This window comes from Branchiostoma belcheri, unplaced genomic scaffold (genome assembly GCF_001625305.1).
Source record: "Branchiostoma belcheri isolate BF01 breed outbred unplaced genomic scaffold, Haploidv18h27 scaffold38, whole genome shotgun sequence".
Lineage (NCBI taxonomy): Eukaryota > Metazoa > Chordata > Leptocardii > Amphioxiformes > Branchiostomatidae > Branchiostoma > Branchiostoma belcheri.
Window position 1 is genome coordinate 1,034,218 of NW_017803998.1, and position 19,927 is coordinate 1,054,144.

At 39.7% G+C, this 19,927-nt stretch overlaps 1 protein-coding gene across 1 annotated transcript; it reads left to right on the plus strand.

Annotated features, from left to right (window-relative positions):
- The first annotated feature begins 988 nt into the window (after positions 1 to 988).
- Positions 989 to 6,763, plus strand: LOC109476504. Its single transcript, XM_019777471.1, has 6 exons — positions 989 to 1,087; positions 2,691 to 2,918; positions 3,091 to 3,167; positions 3,312 to 3,406; positions 3,670 to 3,776; positions 4,289 to 6,763. The coding sequence occupies exons 2-6, from the start codon at positions 2,795 to 2,797 to the stop codon at positions 6,634 to 6,636; spliced, it is 2,751 nt and encodes a 916-aa protein (XP_019633030.1). The 5' UTR covers positions 989 to 1,087; positions 2,691 to 2,794; the 3' UTR covers positions 6,637 to 6,763.
- Positions 6,764 to 19,927: the final 13,164 nt, after the last annotated feature.

Below are 19,927 nucleotides of genomic sequence, written 5' to 3' on the forward strand. Positions count from 1 at the left end.
AACGGCAAAGGAAGGCAGGGGGTAGCGGAATGAAGCGGTGAGGATGAAAGTTGAAGTGGAGGGGGATCGAAACAAAAATAACGGTACACTTGATAATGAGTTGAAAACCGGGTCCGTATAGACACAGGGGAGACATAAAAGACACATTTGCGGGTGACAGACGTTGATGCCATGTTTGAATGAATCTGAACTTCTGAAGATCGACTTTTGGGTGGTAAAAACCCGGTGACGTCGGTGATGATAGTTGTTGTCCTCCCATCGCTATTGATTCCAGGAACGGATTGTATTGGGGTCATAGGTCTACGTGAGTCTCAGGGGGACTCAAAAGCGCCGCGTAGCGAAAGTTTTTATTACTGCAGGTAAAATTTATCGGTGATCATGACAAAAATATACACACAGACTGCACAGCAGCCGTACCAAGATATCGTAGGCGTAAATGGGGAGGCATCTCCCTGCCATCCCAAGTCTTCATCGGAAGATAACGAGGCTTGTATGAATTTTTTTTTTTTTTTATGACGATTTACCACATTTGTGGAAGGATTGACATAACAGGTGACTATCACCTCTTCAAAGATGTCACCCCCCCCAAAAAAAAAGTCGCATTTTAGATTTACTGAATAAGTAAGTGACATGTACACATGCAGGGCAACCTCACCATCCATCATGATCCATGCACAAACGCATCTGGCCTTGGTGCTGAACACGCACGCACGCACACAGGCTGATACACCTGTCTTTGGTGCGAAGTTTACAGAAGCTCTAAATAGGTTCGGACAGACAAAGGAAGGATAGCTTGAATTCAATAATCATTCCCTGGTACCAAGCGAGTAATCTAAGACATAATTCCCCTTCCACCCCCGTATGTCCCACGAAATGGAACATTCCAAGGGGAATCCCCCTTCCCAGCCGCCCGTCGTGGTACAAACAGAAACGCCCGCCTGGGGATTTCCACTTTCTCTCAGCGAATCGCGAACTCAACCGTCAGCCCCAACCAGTAGATATAAGGCGAATTTAACCTGCACCAGGCATCGGTGTTCTTCACTCAAAGTGATACAGAGAACAACGCAGATCGGACAAGTCTGAACAGGTGTGTATGGCCGACGATGTTACACGCATCGAGAAATTATGTAAACATTCAGTGTTAAAGTACTGTTGTCGATATGAAGGTTGTAGAATGTCTATACACGACAGGGCGACGGTGAGGTTAATAGGAGAGTTATGATTATTTGTCGACTAAACAGGTGTTCCTACGAACACAGAGGATCCTCTGTAAACATCGAACGAAAATCGAAGGGGAGGGGCGATCAGTCGCGGCATGCAAGTTCCAAAGCCATTTTTTATTCACATGTATTTATTGAGTATGAGGCAAAAAGCAAGAGTTGCTTATATGACACCTTCTACTCAAGAACATACAATGAGAATGAACACATTGACAAGATACATGCATACAAGATAAATACCAACAAGACAAGTTGGTGACCATTGTCAAAAGAACAAGTGATAGGTACATAATTTTATTTCTTTTCTATCTACTGTCTCTGTTATGAGGACTTAGGTGACCAGGTGGCCATTGCCTATAATTTGTGTATTCTTATATGGTTATAGTTATGTTTGTTGTATTCATCATTCATAACTTGTACAGGCACAAGCCCAAAACTGCCACGTCACCTTCAGGCAGGGGAATCCCATGACAGATGGGTTTTTCAGCGTCAGTGGGTTCCTGTTTCTGTGTTTGTTTGTGTGGAAACAGTATGACAAGGAGTTTCCTTGATATGACTTATCTGACTTGATTATCTGACCTGGGCTATAAGTCATATCATATGAGAACAACCACAGGAAGGTACAGTGTGCATGTGGTTTTCATCCCTTAGCATTTAGCTTAGGCCACAGCATGTAAATTTTATGGATGACATCCACCGCAGACTCCAAATCTAATGCGAGCGGGCAAAAAAAAAACAAGGCGGGCCCAGAAAACAAGATTCCTACAGTTTCAAATTTTGACATCATAAACCTTGTTAAAGAAGCAATGATACCTATATTGTGCTAAGTTTACTGCCAACTATTACAACATCCATTTGTCACTGAAACAACTTTAAAAATCATTTTACAAATGGGCTTTGATTCAGTGGAAACATACAAAAGGAATAAAATACATCACTGAATCAAAAACAAAACAATATATATATCTATCTTCATATTTATCTGCCATCCACATTCTGGCATGGCAAGACATGCCATTTTGCGCCATACTTGTTATACCATAGTATATATCATGTGTATTATTTGATTGTCCTGATGACTCTAAATACCTCAGGCGGAGTTGGATCAACATGTTTTCCCCTACTATTAAAATACGAATACGTTTGAATAGTTGAGGTTTAAACTGAAGCCCATGTCATCCTTACAACAGCAGGTGTAAAGACCCCCTATAAGATCTAGGGCTGCAGGGCCCTGCATACCGGGGACCTGGACATACTTATACTTTATTCATAAAAATCAACATAGCAGTAGTACATGGTACAACTGAATTGTGTTGACCTAACAAAAAGTAAACACGAGTCAACTTAGCAAAAGTACATTAGAGACATCACAACACTTACATTATACACAGAGGCACTAAGCCTTCATTTGGCTGTTGTATAGACGGATTGAGTAATGTAAGAATGTTAATGTAAGTCTGTTTGTTCTAGCCCTGGGTACCCTGATCCCCCCCGAGTTCCTGAGAGACATTCCCGTTCCTGCTGCTGGCCTCACGTCCGGTACCAAGTCATGCAGTGGATGCTCCGGGTTTAGCATGTTTTTGAGCAGTTTAACTGCCGCCAGTTCACGACGTTCCCTAAGAGTGGGAAGGATTCTGGACACGGCAGAAATGGCAGAACACAACTTGGCAGCTGGACACAAGTCCAGCGTTGGGAAAGGTGAGCCATACAAACTACTAACTACATGTGCTAGTAACTTATACAAGAAAAACACCTAAAATCATGAGCGATTCACGGTAAGAACTCAGTTCAGCCAAAACCAGTCATGCAGCATAACCTTCTTGGTGAAACAAGCAATTAATAACAAAAACCTAAACCTCCCTTATTCAAGGATCCAGTGGAAAGAGATATCATCCCTACCAGGGTCATCATTCAGAAGCGAAGAAGGTTAAACAAGACGAAATAAAGGTCAGTAGGTGGTCTTAGACACTTTTTAGTCTTCCATAAAACGTCTTTGAAGCGTTGCAACATGCAGACTTTCAAAAAATAATCAGTGGTCAAAAGTCCATCAAAACTCTGCATTCACTTTGTATTTAAACCATTTCTCTACAGAAACAACAGAACCCAGGCTCTCGTCACAGAGAGACTACAGAAAAGAGCGATGCTCAACTCAAAAACATCAAAGACAAAGAAGAAGACACTTACAGGTTTGTGACACATTTGTGCTTCACATATTATATGAAAGGAGAGTTTAACACTTTTTTTTATTAGACACTGTAAACAATCAAAAGAATGATTGAAATGTAGTATGTGCCATTAATAATGAATGCAGAGTTACATTTACATCTGTAATAACGTTTATCCTTTTTACGATGATCTATAGATACTTTGTTGGCAAATCAGCACATGTAAAAGTTTCAATACTAGTATTTTAAGTTTTGACCTGTACTCCATATCATCCTTCCAACAGCATATACAAAGATCACCTACAGGAGGGCAGCAGTGCCCTGCAGACAGGGGACCTGGACACAGCAGAAAAGCACTTTGCTGCTGCACTCAAGTCTGTGCATGGGAAAGGTGAGTCATACAAAAAAAACTTATCCAAAAAGCCTAAAAACAGTTCATAGCAAGACCTCGGTACAATCCAAATCATACATTTCACCTCTGTGTTTGGAGGGTTTGTTTTCTGTATATGTCTATCTGTTTGCTTGTGTTTCCAAAGTTAAGCTAGGCTATCAGGGACACTGACAGGATGTTAGGTCAAAGGTCCTAAAATGCGCCAGAGAAGATTGTGTAATTTGATCTCTTCAAGTTCCTACTTTACGCTTGTCCATTACATTATGCAAGTGGAACAATATTCGTAAACAGAAGCACAAAAAATTCGCAATTATGATGAATTGTCATTTCATACTATCGTCAACTAGAAGCTGTACTTGGGAACAATCTTACATCGTTTTATAGGTAATGGTAACAACTACAATTATGTCACAATGACAATTGTCACAATTGTACAGACATTCAAAAACAGCAAAAAATTCATAGCAAGTTTTTGTTACTGAGAAGTTACCTGATACGTTTATTTCATACAGCTGCAAAGTCAAGCAATGAGGCAGAGCCACTATCAAAGTTGAGTGATGTCTACCTGAGGAGAGGACAACAATCAAAGGACGGTTCTGATTTCACCAAGGCAGCAGCGCTCTGTAACGCAGCACTGGTAAGGTCAAAATCAGAAGACCAAGACAACATAAAACAAACAATCCAATTGATAACCCAATCATTCGTTAATCACGTGCTGGGTGTCAAACAGACAATAGAATTTGATGATGTAGAGAAACACAAAGAGATGTTGAAAGAAGATAGACACCAAGTTGAAAAAGAGATGGAAACAATTGAACAAGAAATCGATCCATATAGCCTTGACGATGATGACCCAAATATCAGAGAAGTGGAGAGGAAGAGAGCAGAAGCAATCAAAGCATTGTTTCAGACAATACTTCATCATCGAAGAACGTTTACAGTTGGCCTTGTAGATGAATGTATGGAGGTAATGGGTCCCCCTCCCTGTAAGTACGCCATGATAGGCCTGGGCTCACAAGCCACGGGATTAGTAACACCGTACTCTGATCTGGAATGTGCCATTTTAGTAGAGAAGGAAACAGTGAATAATGTCGCCTATTTCCGCAACCTCACTCATTATCTATACCTGAAAGTCATAAATCTGGGAGAAACCATTCTCCCGGTCATGGGGATCAAGTCTCTCAATGATTTCCACTCAGACGACCCACAAGACAACTGGTACTATGACTCTGTAACACCGCGCGGGTTTTCGTTCGATGCAGCCATGCCACATGCATGCAAGACTCCACTGGGCAGGGGGAAAACATGTGAACTCATACTCACACCAAGTAATATGACAAAACTTCTTAAAAAGGACGTAAAGTTCCATTTGAAGAAAGGCTACCATCTTGCTGTCGTCTTGGGGAATGTTTCTTTGATCGCAGGAGAGCAAAATTTACTTGAGGAATATAAGGCTTTATGGACTAGGAAACTTCGAGGAAACAATAGAAAAATCTCTTTGTTACTGGGAAATGCCATGTTAAGAGAGAACTCACAAAACTTTGAAAGACACGTGCCAAGTGCCAGTCTGTTTAATGTAAAGAAGGAAATCTATAGATTTTCTAGTATTGCTGTGTCGTGCTGGGCACTACTTCAAGGAATACAGCCGACAACAATCTGGGAGACCATTGACAAGATGCACATGAATGGTGTCATTAACACAGAGAACGCGCATCACTTGATGGTGCTGGTCAGTATCTCAGCAGAACTGAGGCTGCGGACGTACATGAATAATGGTGGTCAAGTGGAAAATATGTCAGCATTATCGTCAATGCCAAGAGAAACGGATTTAGAGGAGAAGTTGAGGAAAGTGTTTTACATTTCTAATGCAAAACAGCTCATGAGATACTATTACACAGCAATGCCTTTAAAGCAGTTTGTTTCAAAGATAACCGAGTTATTACAAGAGCCGTTAACTCTTTTTGACAACTCTTTGCAACTTAAGTCAAAGGTGTACAAAAGTCTTTGTGATAACCAAAACTTGAAGACATGCATGGAAGAGATTCTGTGTAACTACCTTTCAAAATATGGTGAGGCTTCCATACATCCTGACATTGCCGAATCACTTGATGAACTGGGTGAAGCATGTCGTAACATTGGTGATCCCAAAAAGGCCGTCAGCTATCATGAACAGTCACTACAGATGGAGCGGGTTATCCATGCTGAGAACACTGCACATCCTAAAATCGCCCAGTCACTTAACAACTTGGGTACCGCCTGGAGGAACCTTGGGGATGACAAAAAGGCTGTCAGCTGTCATGAACAGTCACTACAGATGATGCGGGTTATCTATGGTGAGGACACTGCACATCCGCACATCGCCGCGTCACTTAACAACTTGGGTAACGCCTGGAGGCACCTTGGTGATCACGAAAAGGCCGTCAGCTATCATGAACAGTCACTACAGATGAGGCGGGTTATCTATGGTGAGAACACTGCACATCCTGACATCGCCCAGTCACTTAACAACTTGGGTAACGCCTGGGGGGACCTTGGGGATTACAAAAAGGCTGTCAGCTATTATAAACAGTCACTACAGATGGAGCGGGTTATCTATGGTGAGAACACTCCTCATACTGACATTTCCGGGTCACTTAACAACTTGGGTAACGCCTGGAGGCACCTTGGTGATCACAAAAAGTCCCTCAGCTATCATGAACAGTCCCTACAGATGAGGCGGGTTATCTATGGTGAGAACACTGTACATCCTGACATCGCCGCGTCACTTAACAACTTGGGTAACACTTGGAAGAACCTTGGTGATCACGAAAAGGCCAACAGCTACTTTGATCAGGCAACAAAGATGAAGCAGAGGCTTTAAGTACATGCCGTATGCTGCATTTGTGTGCCCCTTGAGGATTTACGTGTAACATTTGGTATTCTAAATCTGTTCTGGAGTGCCGCTACAGATAGCAATCTTTAAAATAGTACAGGTATGACAATATGACGTTGGGACACATATCCTGTAAATGTCAAATTTACACTGTCTTAAATGAAGGATTCCCCTCTTCCTTAATTAACACATAAGAAAGTAGGTATCCCTTGATCAAGCAGTTACTCATTGGATGAATAATATTTTTATGTCACGCAATGTATGTACAAACTTCCACGAGACATTATGTTGTCAGCCTACTTGTGCCAGAGTCTACGTCTGTACGATCAAGTTTTGTACACAATACCTTGTGTGTGAGTAATAGACACATGAGAAAAAACTCCGTATGGGACCACTTGATTGAATATTTGAATTAACTGTAAATAAGATGATGTAAATAGATTCGTTAATGAAGCATATTTGACTGGTACTGACTCAGTGATTAGGTTGATATGTTGAATGAATGAACGAATGAATTAATGAATGAATGAATTAAGACCTTTATTTTGAAGATAAAAGTTGCCGACAGGTCACAACAAATTGGTGCATGTTTATAACGCTATTTTTCAGAATATCTGGGTTTTGCATGATTATATGAATGACTCGTACAACAGAAAATAATAGCAAAATACTGGCCTTTCTGTTTGTTGTTTACATTTGAATATCATTCATCAACACTAATGAAACTTTAAAAAAATAGATTTTTCACAGATAACTACGTTTGTTTGCTAAATTGTACAAATCACAAGTTAGTACTGATGTGTGATCAGTACTCCTATCCTTGGTGCTGATTGGTCATCGTCATTCCTATTCTCTGTGCTGATTGGACATTATGGACGCTATCCTTAGTGCTGGCTGTCAATCACCATTCCTGTCCTTGGTGCTGATTGGTCATCGCCATCCTTCTTCTCTGCGCTGATTGGACATCATGAACGCTATCCTTAGTGACGACTCTCCATCACGATCCCTCCCTATCCTTGGTGCTGATTGGTCGTCATCACCCCAGTTCTTGGTGCTGATTGGTGCTGAATCAAAATTCATTGTTTAAATATCAACCCCCTTTGTGTTGACTTCATATTTTTTTATCGTAGCATTTGGAGCTACAATAGGATGCCTAGACCTGTTTTTATTTTTTTTTCGCCCTGTCGCTTCATATTTTTATGAAAAAATCCGAGAACCAACAAATTAAATTGGCGTGGCCTAGATTTAACGTTATAAAGTTCAATGATAGGGAGAGCAAAATTGAGAATTTCGAATTCGTATTACTAAAAGATAAAAGCCATAATCAAATCATCGTACTTTTCAGACCTGCATGTGCGATGATTGCCTATTGGCTTGTCGGTTATCTTATGTTAAGGCCACACCAATTTAATTTGTTGGTTCTCGGATTCGCCTCTTCATTTTTTTCTGATTTGACAAAAAAAAAAAAAGATTCTGGTTCTGAATCAACTCAAAAATGCTCATATTTTGCCCCCAACAGTTGTGGAAAGTCCTAGGCCTTTTCTCCCTAGCTCTTGCAGTGTTTCCATCTATCATTGCAGTGGTTTGATTAAAAGTTCAAAATTCATTGTTTAAATATTAACACAACCTTTTGTGTTGACTTCATGGCTCCTATCATAGCATTTGGGGCTATAATAGGATGCCTAAACCTGTTTTTATTTATTTTTTTTTCGCCCTGTCGCTTCATGTTTTTTCTGACAAAATCCGAGAACCAACAAATTAAATTGGTGTGGCCTAACTTGATTATCGAATTCAAATTTTGCTCGTGGTGAGCAGGTGGCACCTGCAGCTGTGCGTGAAACACGCCGTTCATTTCCAACATGGCGAGCGTGCATGGGAGCCACGGAAGAACGAGCGGGTAAAATTTCCGCCTAGGAAGACGCGCCACGTCCGTTTTAGGCGGTAAAATTGTACTTCATATTGTCTTAGATACTCTCTGAACTGTTCTAGATAAATCTCAGTGAAGGAAAATGAAGCAAAAACAAAGAATTTCGGCGAGCGTGCATGGAAGCCACGGGAAGAACGAGCGGGTAAAATTTCCGCCCAGGAAGACGCGCCACGTCCACTTTTGGTGGTAAGTTGTACTTCATATTGTCTTCGGTACTCTCTGGACTATTGTACATAAATCTCACGGAAGGAAAATGAAGCAAAAACACAGAATTTCGGAGATATTGTTGCGTCAACTGTTGCCCACGAGTTAACGCTGCACTAAGAAGCTGTTGTGTGGTATCTCTCTCAACATTGATGAGAATTAGCTTCAAACACACGTCAATGAACACAATTCAGTGCGGTTTAAGTTAATGATTCTGAAACATGGATACACTTTGAAGTTAGCGCTGGTTTACGAAAAAAAATTTAAGGTGTACTTTGTAAATGATCCGCTGCGAGGCGCTTTTAGAATGTGCATCCACGTGACCCCTGACCTGAACAGCTTTGCTTGCGACGTGAGTTTGTTGATTTCTCTGTGTTTTGATCAGATTCTATGAGTTTGGTGTAAACAAACGTGTTCCGAGCCCAAGTGTAGACAGAAACGGCGCAATTTTGAAGAGGGTGACCTGGTCAAGGTGATAGATTTGGAAGGAGGAGAGACAGACGGTGGTAAAGTTCGATTGGGGAGGGGGGCGGTAACAGAGTTGTTTAATTTTTCATCAAAAGGCCGTATCCAGGGTAATAGTCTACGTCGTATAGTGGTCTGGAAGCAGGGAAGGTAAATTTGTCTGTAGAAAAAGATACCAAGAAGGTGTTTAGGTTTAAAGAATTGTAAAGGAGGTGGTGTTTTTGTCTGAGCAAGTCAGGACTTTTCCATTCCTTACTGCATGTTAACCAGTTGTTGAACGGTGATGTTTGAACGGCGAAAAGAGCTCTCGAACTTGACTTTGGTAACATCTGAGCGGAATTTTGATATATGTAAAACATGGACACATCGATGACAGAGTCAAGAAATTATACCTGTAGATTGTGAGACCAAGTGAAGCTGTCATTTTGTTCCAGGTTCTGAACTGTAATATACCATTCAAGGAACTTCAAACCAGAGGTAACGGGGGGTGCCCTAATTCCGACCTATGTTCCATGCAAACGCACATACCTTTGTTAATAGTTTATCTGACCAAAAATCCGCGCAACATGAGATATAATATTGACAGATAAAGATCACAACAATTAAAGCTGCACAGCTGTATATTTCACTTCGGCTTGCCTTGCACCCAAGCGTAATGGCTCACAAAACGCACTGCAGTTTTTTGGTCATTTTGCCGGTGGAACGTTCTATCACAAAAGGGGTGCCCTAATTCCGACTTACTGTTTAACACAGGTCGATCTGAGAAGAGAGTTTAGAAATTATAATACATAAATTATGACTAAAACAAATCTACAACTGTTTTTCTGTCCCAAACAAGTCCTCTTTTTACGATTACGCGACTTGCTCCGAAGTGGCTGTTTGAAAAACAAAACCTGCATTTTTGACACGCTTGTCAACCTCCGAACAAGCGTCGAATTCACACAGATTTTTCACTCGTCTGTTGTCGGAGTGTAGGAACTAAAACAAACTTTGTGAGATTACCGATATCAACACAAAAACATTGTCCATTCTTGTGATTATTTTTAGGCACGTGCTCCCATGCATAACGCCGCAACTAGGATTTTTCAAACTAGTTCGGTATTAGGGATTGGTCGGAATTAGGGCACCCCCCGTTAATGTTTTTAAATTCAAGTTCACAATTAATCTACCATTCCAACAAAGTATTCTAAACACTACAGTAGCATGACTGTACCAGTTGAAATCTGTTGTTCATGTTGGTGGACTATTATGTCCTTGCTCCAGACTAAGTTTTTTTTCTTTTTATATAGTTAGGTGTATCCAGAAGAGTAGCAGTGCAGTTGTACCTGTCTCCACCAGATGAGGCAAGATACCACAAGTGACAAGATAAAGGACTATCAGGTGAGAGAAATCTGCATTCTTCACTTTTCTACCACTAATTCAGTGTTACATCTTTGCCCCAGACTAACATAACTTTCTGCATAGTTAGGTGTATCCTGAAGAGCAGCAGGTTAGTTGTTCCTGTCTCCAACTGATGAAACTTGACAAGATACCACAGGATACAGGAGTATCAGGTGAGAGAAATCTGCATTCTTCACTTTTCTGCTGGTTATTCATCAGTGTTACTGTGTGTAACATCTTTGACCCAGACTAACTTTTCTTTCTACATAGTTAGGTGTATCCTGAAGAGTAGCAGTGCAGTTGTACCTGTCTCCACCAGATGAGACCTGACAAGACACCAAAGGATTCAGGTGAGAGAAATCTGAATTCTTCAGTTTCTCTGTCAGTTATTCAGTGTTATGTCTTTTCTCCAGACTAACTTTTCTTTCTACGTTAGGTGTATCCTGAAGAGCAGCAGTGCAGTTGTACCTGTCTCCACCAGATGAGACCTGATAAGACGCCACAGGACACAGGAGTATCAGGTGAGAGAAATCTGCAGTCTTCAGTTTCTCTATCAGTTATTTAGTGTTCTGTCTTTTCTCTAGACTAACATATTCTTTCTACATACATTTAATTGTAGTATCCTGAAGAGTAGCAGTGCAGTTGTACCTGTCTCCACAGGACGAGACCTGACAAGACACCACAGGACACAGGAGTATCAGGTGAGAGAAATCTGCATTCTTAACTTTTGTACCAGTTATGTCGCATTACATCTTTGCCCCAGACTAACATATTCTTTCTACATACGTGTAGTATCCTCAAGAGTAGCAGTGCAGGTGTACCTGTCTCCACCAGATGAGACTTGACAAGACACCACAGGATACAGGAGTATCAGGTGAGAGAAATCTGCATTCTTAACTTTTTTATCAGTTATACACCTATTTGCTCCAGTCTAACTCTTTCTACATAGTTAGGTGTATCCTGAATAGTAGCAGTCAGAGGTGTGTCCTGATAGCCAGATGTGCAGGGATTCTTTTTAGACTGGTGCATAGCCACTTATTTATGTTAGTTAGAAGACTGCTGACTCCTGAAAACCTTTCCAGACCAGTCTTTGAGTAAAATCAGGGTTTTAATGTTGAGAAGAAATATAAATTGAATGTGGACTATAATTTTAGCAGCATTCTACATGTAAGTCTGTCATAAACTAGCATGTTGTGTGACATAATTCTTTGTAAAGCCAATTGCTGTTTTCAATCCGCTGACTTTTGTTTCTCTGTCTCTAACATGGGGACCCGGAGACTGGACTGAGAGGGAGGAAAGACCAGAGTTTTATCGGCCAAGCTGCATAAAAGAAGATGGGGAGGTGTGAGTATGGTTTCCTTATTAACACAAGACAACACTCCACATGCCTTCAGTTGCACACACTTGCACTCACATCTCTCTCTTTTGCCCAGTTCTGCCTGTCCTTTTTCTGTGAGGAGCCATTAAACGTTTTATCACAGCCAGCCATATAAATTCCACGATAAGCTTAACTGAAAAAGTATTCCTATCGTGTAGTTGAATGTGCCAAATTGCCCCCAAAATTGTCGCTTTGGACCTTGCTCTGAACATGTAGTCGATTAAGCTTTTCCTGCAAAAAAAAAAAAAAATTGATATCTTAGCCGGCTGCTACGTTTTTATCCTGAATTCATGTTAAATATCACTAAAAAATTTCTTCATAATCATATCATGTAGTTGAATGAGCCAAATTGCCCCTAAATTATTGCTTGGACCTTAACACTTAAATCAAAATCCCCCAATATGTTTTCCTGCCTCAAAAAAACTATCTTAGCTGGCTGCTTTAATTCTACATCACTAAAACATGCTTGATATTGTGTAGTTGAATGAGCCAAATTGCCCCAAAAGTATCGCTTGGACCTTTATACTTAAAATCTCCAGCCAAAAACTAAATGTAGTCGGCCGCTTAAAATCCACTAAAGAATTCTTCATATTGTGTAGTTGCATGAGCCAAATTGCCCCTAAAATGCCCAAAATAATAAAATCTCCAGATACGTTTTGCTGCCAAAGAAACTTAGTATCTTAACCAGCTACTTAAAATCCATGTCCCTAAAACATTCTTAGCCTGCCATTTTAATTCTATATCACTAAAAGTAAAACATTCTTTGTATTGTGTAGTTGAATGAGCCAAATTGCCCCAACATTGTCCGTTGGACCTTTACACTTAAAATCTCCAAACACTTTTTCCCCGCCCAAAAACTATTATAAGCCGGCCGCTTTAATTGTACGTCACTGAAAATTCTTCGTATTGTGTAGTTGAATGAGACAAATTGCACCAAAATTGTTGCTTGGACCTTTGTCCTTTACACTTAAAATGTCCTGCCCAAAAACTTCGCATTGTAACCGGCTGCTTAAACTCCACATCACTAAAAAGTTTCATATTGTGTAGTTAGTTGCATGAGCCAAATTGCCCCCAAAATGCCCCAAAATTGTCGCTTGGACTTTTACACTTAATAAAATTCCTGACCACATTTTCCTGCCAAAAACTTAGTACCTATCCAGCCACGTCACTGAAAAATTTGTTTTGTGTAGTTGAATGTGCCCAAAAATTGTTGTTTGGACTGTCACACTGTTCCCGCCAGAAGTGATCAGGACCCTCACCTGTCTAATTAATTGGATTAAAATTTTCCCGCCAAAAAACTTAGTATATGGAGCACTCTAACCTTGAACTTGTGCCCCCCTCCCCACTCTTCCTGCCCACCTCCCACACTTCTTCCACAACTCACACAGTATGTTAGTTCCAACACTTTGGACATGTAACTTCTCGGAACATGTAGTCACCACACTCTTCTACCCAACACTTAGTTAATCGAGTGCAGTTTCTCCACCAAAAGACTTGAGAATAATTTCTCGCTCTGTGGTCAGCCATGCACTAAGTGTACTCCCCGTGGGATGTCTTTCTGGGAGACATTGATGCTTCGAAACATCAGTATACCAGTGCAATTGACTGACCAGCAGAGTAAGAAATTATTCCGAAGTGTTTTTGGTGGAGAAACTGCACTCGATTAACTAAGTGTTGGGTAGAAGAGTGTGGTGACTACATGTTCGGAGAAGTTACATGTCCAAAGTGTTGGAACTAACATACTGTGTAAGTTGTGGTAGAAGTGTGGGAGGTGGGCACAAGTTCAAGGTTAGAGTGCTCCATATACTAAGTTTTTTGGCGGGAAAATTTTAATCCAATTAATTAACCAGGTGAGGGTCCCAATTAGTTTTTTTTTGGCGGGAAAATGGACTTAACACAGAATATGGTGTGGAAGTGATGTGGGCTGCCAAGATGCTAATTTTTTGGGCAGGAGAATTTAAGTTTAAAGAAAGGTCTAAAGCCACAATTTTGAGGGCAATTTGGCATTCATACGATACGAAATTAATGGGGCTGACTAAAGTTTTTTGTCCGAAGAATTTAAGTCTAAAGGTCCAAAGTGGCAATTTGGCATTCAAACAATACGAAAAGGACAACGTGTAATGCGACCGGCTAAGTTACGAAGTTTTTTGGTGGGAGAATTAAAGTATAAAGGTCCAAAGTGACAATTTCGGGGCAATTTGGCATTAATACAATACAAAGAGGATAATAATGTGGAATCAATGCGGCCGGCTAAGATGTGCAGCTTTTCAGCGGGAGAATTTAAGTGTAAAGGTCCAAAGCTACAATTTTGGTAATCTCCAAGCAGATCCCTTTCGGTGGCAAGACAGTATCCATTAGCCAGAAAAGTTTTGCCGGCTTTCAGTTTTGGGTCAATTTGGCATCCAACTATACAATATGGCTAATCTTTTAGTGTTGCTTGTCGTGGAATTGAAGTCACCGGCTACAATTAATGTTAAATGGATCCCCGCAAAAAAAAAGAGAAATGCGAGTGCAAGTGTGTGCATATGGAGTGTTGTCTCGTGTTAATAAAGAAAACATACTCACACCTCCCCATCTTCTTTTACACAGGTTCAGATCTGCTGACAAAAGTCTGGTCCTTCATCCTGCTACAGTCCAGTCTCCAGATCATCCACAATGTCATCTTGAAGACAGAGAAACAAAAATCAGTGTATTGAAAACAGCTATTGGCCTTCAAATCATATAAGCTCATTTGTGTTTGAATTCTAAAATCCCTTTTTTGTCAACCTTCAAATGTGGATCACACATAAACAACTGCCCTATGTCACAATTAAAACTGTTCACCTTTTAAACTAACTAGTTATTTAGTTAATGCAGGCGGGCTACAGTACATTGTAATTGACAGAGAAAATATGGAATACACAGAAAATATTATCAACAGCCTTTAAAATGAGACAGGAAATCCATTATATTTTGACATTTCAAAGGAAGAAATTATAGCGGGACTGCAAACTAAAAGGCAACAAAGCTTGTGGTTGACAGACTATTATAAATGAAATGCTAAAATGCGGTAAAAAATCGTTTAACCACTTAAGAAACTATTTGATCTCATCCTTCAGTCCGGTAACTTTCCTCACCAATGGAGTAAAAACATTCTTGTTCCCATATACAAAAGCGACATCTGTCAAAACCCATCAAATTATAGAGGTATTGCAATTTCTAGTTGCGTTGGAAAACTTTTCACTATCATTTTTAATAATAAACTACAAAACTTTCTAGAAAACAACTTATTAACCCCCTTTCAGTCTGGGTTCTGTAAGAATTTTAGAACAAGAGACAATATATCATTTCATAAACTATCATTGATATACAGCTGGCTGAACCTGGTGGGAAACGATACGCTTGCTTCGTTGATTTCCAAAAAGTCTACAATGTACGATTCCGTGTGGAGGAATGGCCTTCACTACAAGATACTAACATCAGGCATAGGGGGGAAATTCTTTCAAATTATTCAATCCATGTATTCCAATGTACAACACTGTGTTATAACACCTAAAGGTTTATCAGACTACTTCAAATCAACTAAACGCCTAAAATTACTTGATACCTTCTGTTTGCTCTGGAAACTATCAATGCCTGGGCCTGTTTTTAATTATTTTTTTTCCCACTTGCTCCATTATTTTTCTAGAAAATCCGTTAACCAAGAAATTGAATTGGTGTGGCCTTAGAATAGCTGTATATAGTGTAGCGTTTATATGTATAATTGTAACATTCCTGGCAATTAACTTAGTCTACACTCTGTTTAGTAGTCATAGAACATGTTTTGTATATAGTTACAACTGCTCACTGTACACTTCAGAAGTATAGTTATGTATTAATGTAGAACGTAAATGTTGAGTCAAAATAGTTTCTAGCCAGTAGTTCTTTATAACACCCTGTCAGACACAGTAACCGTTGACCATATATGTAGTATTATGATAGACACACACCAACTAGAAACTTTATTATTTGCCATACATTGTACCCGTGACAATCGTTGTGCAATAAACTTTGACTTGTCATCCACATAATCAGATCAGTATGGCCTTAGTGCAAGAAATATGATATATGAAATACAGGGACTTACTTTTGGAAAGTCTTCATTTCCCTCACGTTATCAACTCATCTGGTTTGCTGAGCCGTCTTCACAGGTTTTTCAGTCAGGACAGCCAACCCTCAGGACACACCTAACGATATGAAAGTATAATTAGTGTGATGGAAAAACATCCCCAGGCAACACTGAGTAACTACATTATAAGTAATGAAGAGATCATGCAATGGAACTATCCTTGACTAGATGTACAAAATGTAGAAAGTTATGCTCTAGAATATTGTTTTTAAAAGTGTTACTTGCAGCATGTCAGGCCCCAGTTCTTACACATCTGAGAGGTAAGGAAAAACTCATGTAAAATGTAAATAAAGCATTGTCTCACCTGTACAAAGTCTTCACTGTGTCTTCAAGTCACCTGGTCTGGACAGAAGTCACCCATCATCACAGGTTTTTCCCAGTCAGGACAGGAACATCAGGACAGCTGACCCTCAGGACACCTATATATGAGTGAGAAAGAATAATTAGTAAACATCTCCAGGCAACACCTGATGATCATAAGATAACAATAAAGTCACACTTTGAAGCAATGGAACTTTATTTGCATACATGTAAGTACCAAAAGTGTTGGCCTCTATAAGGTGTTTTTAAAGGTGAAAAGGTGACTGTACAATGTAACTTGTAAGGTATTATCTCACCTGTTCAAACTCTTCATCATGTCTTCTGTCAGCTGGTTTGCACAGACGTCACCCCTCATCACAGATTTCTCTGTCAGGACAGGAACGTCAGGACACACCTAACTACCAATATATAAGGAAAAAATAAGTTTGATGCATCCAAAAAAAATCCAAGCAACACTGAATTACCATTTTAATTTAAAAATATGAAATAGATAATTATCAAATGTGTAACTTGTTTTTTGTCAGTTATGTGTTATTTTTATAGAGTGTAAAATGTATGGGAAGATTTCTTGTCAGTCAAACCAATCTTAGAAACCAATTTGTCTCACCTGTGGATGTTGTTGTCATCTTGCTCTTGTGTCTTCAAATATTAAGTCCTGGTCTGGTCCAATCTTCTCTCGTCAGGTTCAGACAGGAGTCCTCACTACTGCATCAGTCAGCAGCTACCTAACTATACAGACATTACAAGTTACACACTTGTCTCAAATAACAAGTAAATGGTAGGTAAAATGCAGAATCAGATTTTTCTCACCTGATATTCATCTGTGGTATTCAAATCTTCAGGTCTGGTCTGGTCCAATCTTCTGTAAGGTTCAGACAGGAGTCCTCACTACTGCATCAGTCAGCAGCTACCTAACTATACAGACATTACAAGTTACACACTTGTCTCAAATAACACATTGTCAAGTAAATGGTAGGTAAAATGCAGAATCAGATTTTTCTCACCTGATATTCATCTGTGGTCTTCAATTCTCCAGGTCTGGTCCAATCTTCTCTTGTCAGGTTCAGACAGGAGTCATCACTACTGCATCAGTCAGCAGCCACCTAACTATATAATACAGACATTACAAGTTACACACTTGTCTCAAATAACACATTGTCAAGTAAATGGTAGGTAAAATGCAGAATCAGATTTTTCTCACCTGATATTCATCTGTGGTCTTCAATTCTCCAGGTCTGGTCCAATCTTCTCTTGTCAGGTTCAGACAGGAGTCCTCACTACTGCATCAGTCAGCAGCCACCTAACTATACAGACACTGCAAGTTATACACTTGTCTCAGATAGTACCATTTTCTGCTTTTTACGGCTTTTTACATGTTACTTCTCTGATTTTCTTTTATCTGAAGGAAAAAATTAATTGAGGCAGACATGATAAGACATGAGGCAGTAAGAGAATTAAGTCAAAATTCCCATAATTAAAGTCTTAATTACTTATTCTATGGATCATCGTAAGCTTGTTTTTCTCATTTTAACTACCAGTAAAAATCAGCCAGCATAATATAAAGTTATGATAAAGCATAGGAACTGAGATTCTTTAAGTTATTCACAGTTGCAGTTCAAATGATGAACAGCAAACTTGGTAAAATTCTTCCATAAAAAGACTAGTTTTTCACACAATGCAAAGCACAAGGTTTGTCATTTCTACGAAAGACATAGAAACTCAAGCCAAGGTACACACAAGAAAAAAAATAATTGTACCTATGGTCTTTCGTACATTCCTACACATGAATAATTTGTTGAGAATAATTTTTTAAGAAAAAATACGAAGCGACAGGGCGAAAAAAATAAAAACAGGTCTAGGCATCCCATTATTATGCTACGGAATGAGCCATGAAGTGAACACAAAAGGCTGGGTTAAAATGTAAACATTGAATTTTTAACTTTTAATCAAACCACTGCAATGATAGATGGGAAAACTGTAACAACTAGGAAGAAAAGGACTTTCCTCAACTGTTGGGGGCAAAACATGAGCATTTTTCAGTTGATTCAGGGCCAGAATCGATTTTTTTTTTGGAAATCAGAAAAAAACGAAGAGGCGAATCCGAGAACCAACAAATTAAATTGGTGTGGCCTTAGGTACAAAAACCTCGACCAAAACTGGACCTAGTGACCGCGTAAACACGGATAGAAACAACAACTAAAACTTAGACATCGTACAAAAATTAGACTGAAGTTTCCGAACTTTGCGACAAGTTAATGTTAGAGAATTTAGACTTTGAAGACCCCGTTTTTGCTTACGCACGTTTTTGGCGGGAAGTCCGAACATCATGAAATCTAATTATGTACACGTGCACATGCCAACGGGTGTTTTTGAACCACGTGCAGAAAAAGACCATTTTTTCTAATAGCATTCTTATTTTACGAATATACACTGAAAAGGTCAAATTGAAAAGACAAGACATGAAATGAAACACAATATTTGATAACCTGGAGGCATGCTACATACGGAAATTTTTCAAGAAAACGCGGCAAAATAATTTTCCCTTTTTCAAAGACTGTCTCAAATAAAGCAAGGCCACTCAGAACCTACAGAATTAGGACACTTCTTGCAAAATATGACTCAACATGTTCTTACAAGTTACTAGGGAATAATTTCAGCCAAATAGTTGGTGTACCTGTAACAACAAGCGAAGTCGTCTCCATGCCACGCTACTCTTCCCAACTGCCACGGCCTCGCCATTTTGTTGTCTTCTCCAAAATTCGTCGGGTCAGGAAATCCACATTTTCTCTTCAAAACATCCCCAGACCTGGACAAATCCACGGCGAAAACTTCCTCAACGTTCTGCTGCACACTTAGGAAAAACATTCTACCGACAAAAAATGGGAAAACTACCCAGAAAATTTCAAAGTTTCAGCCCAGATTATCCCCGTTGTACGAACGCGGCGCCATTTTGAAAAGACCACGCCAACGTGGTTTTTACACAGGTGTGCAGTACAGCCGTGCCTAATTAATGCCAAACTGGTAATCTAATTAAGACGACCAATGACAGCCCGTCTCGGTGCTGGGCAATATACGGCGAATAGTGAGGAGGATAGAATCTAATTACGGAGACTACTGGTTTTAATCTCAGGTAGGATGAATTTATGAAAGAAAATAAAGCTCCACAATGCCATAGTTAACGTTTTCATAAAAAAAATGTTACATATGGCCACAACATGAAACTTGAGAAAAACTTCGGTACAATTTTGAAGTAACTGTAAATACATTTTTCGTGGGACTTTTCGACAGAATGGGAAAATACGTTTACGCTGTCTTTTAAATCCGTGATTAAAACAGTTTCATAGTAAATGTACAGTGGGAACGCATCTTAGCTGTGTTATGAATGTACTTGAAGTAGTAAGTGCATTCAACAACATTCATTCGTCTGTCCTTAGAGCTGAACACCACCCACACACGA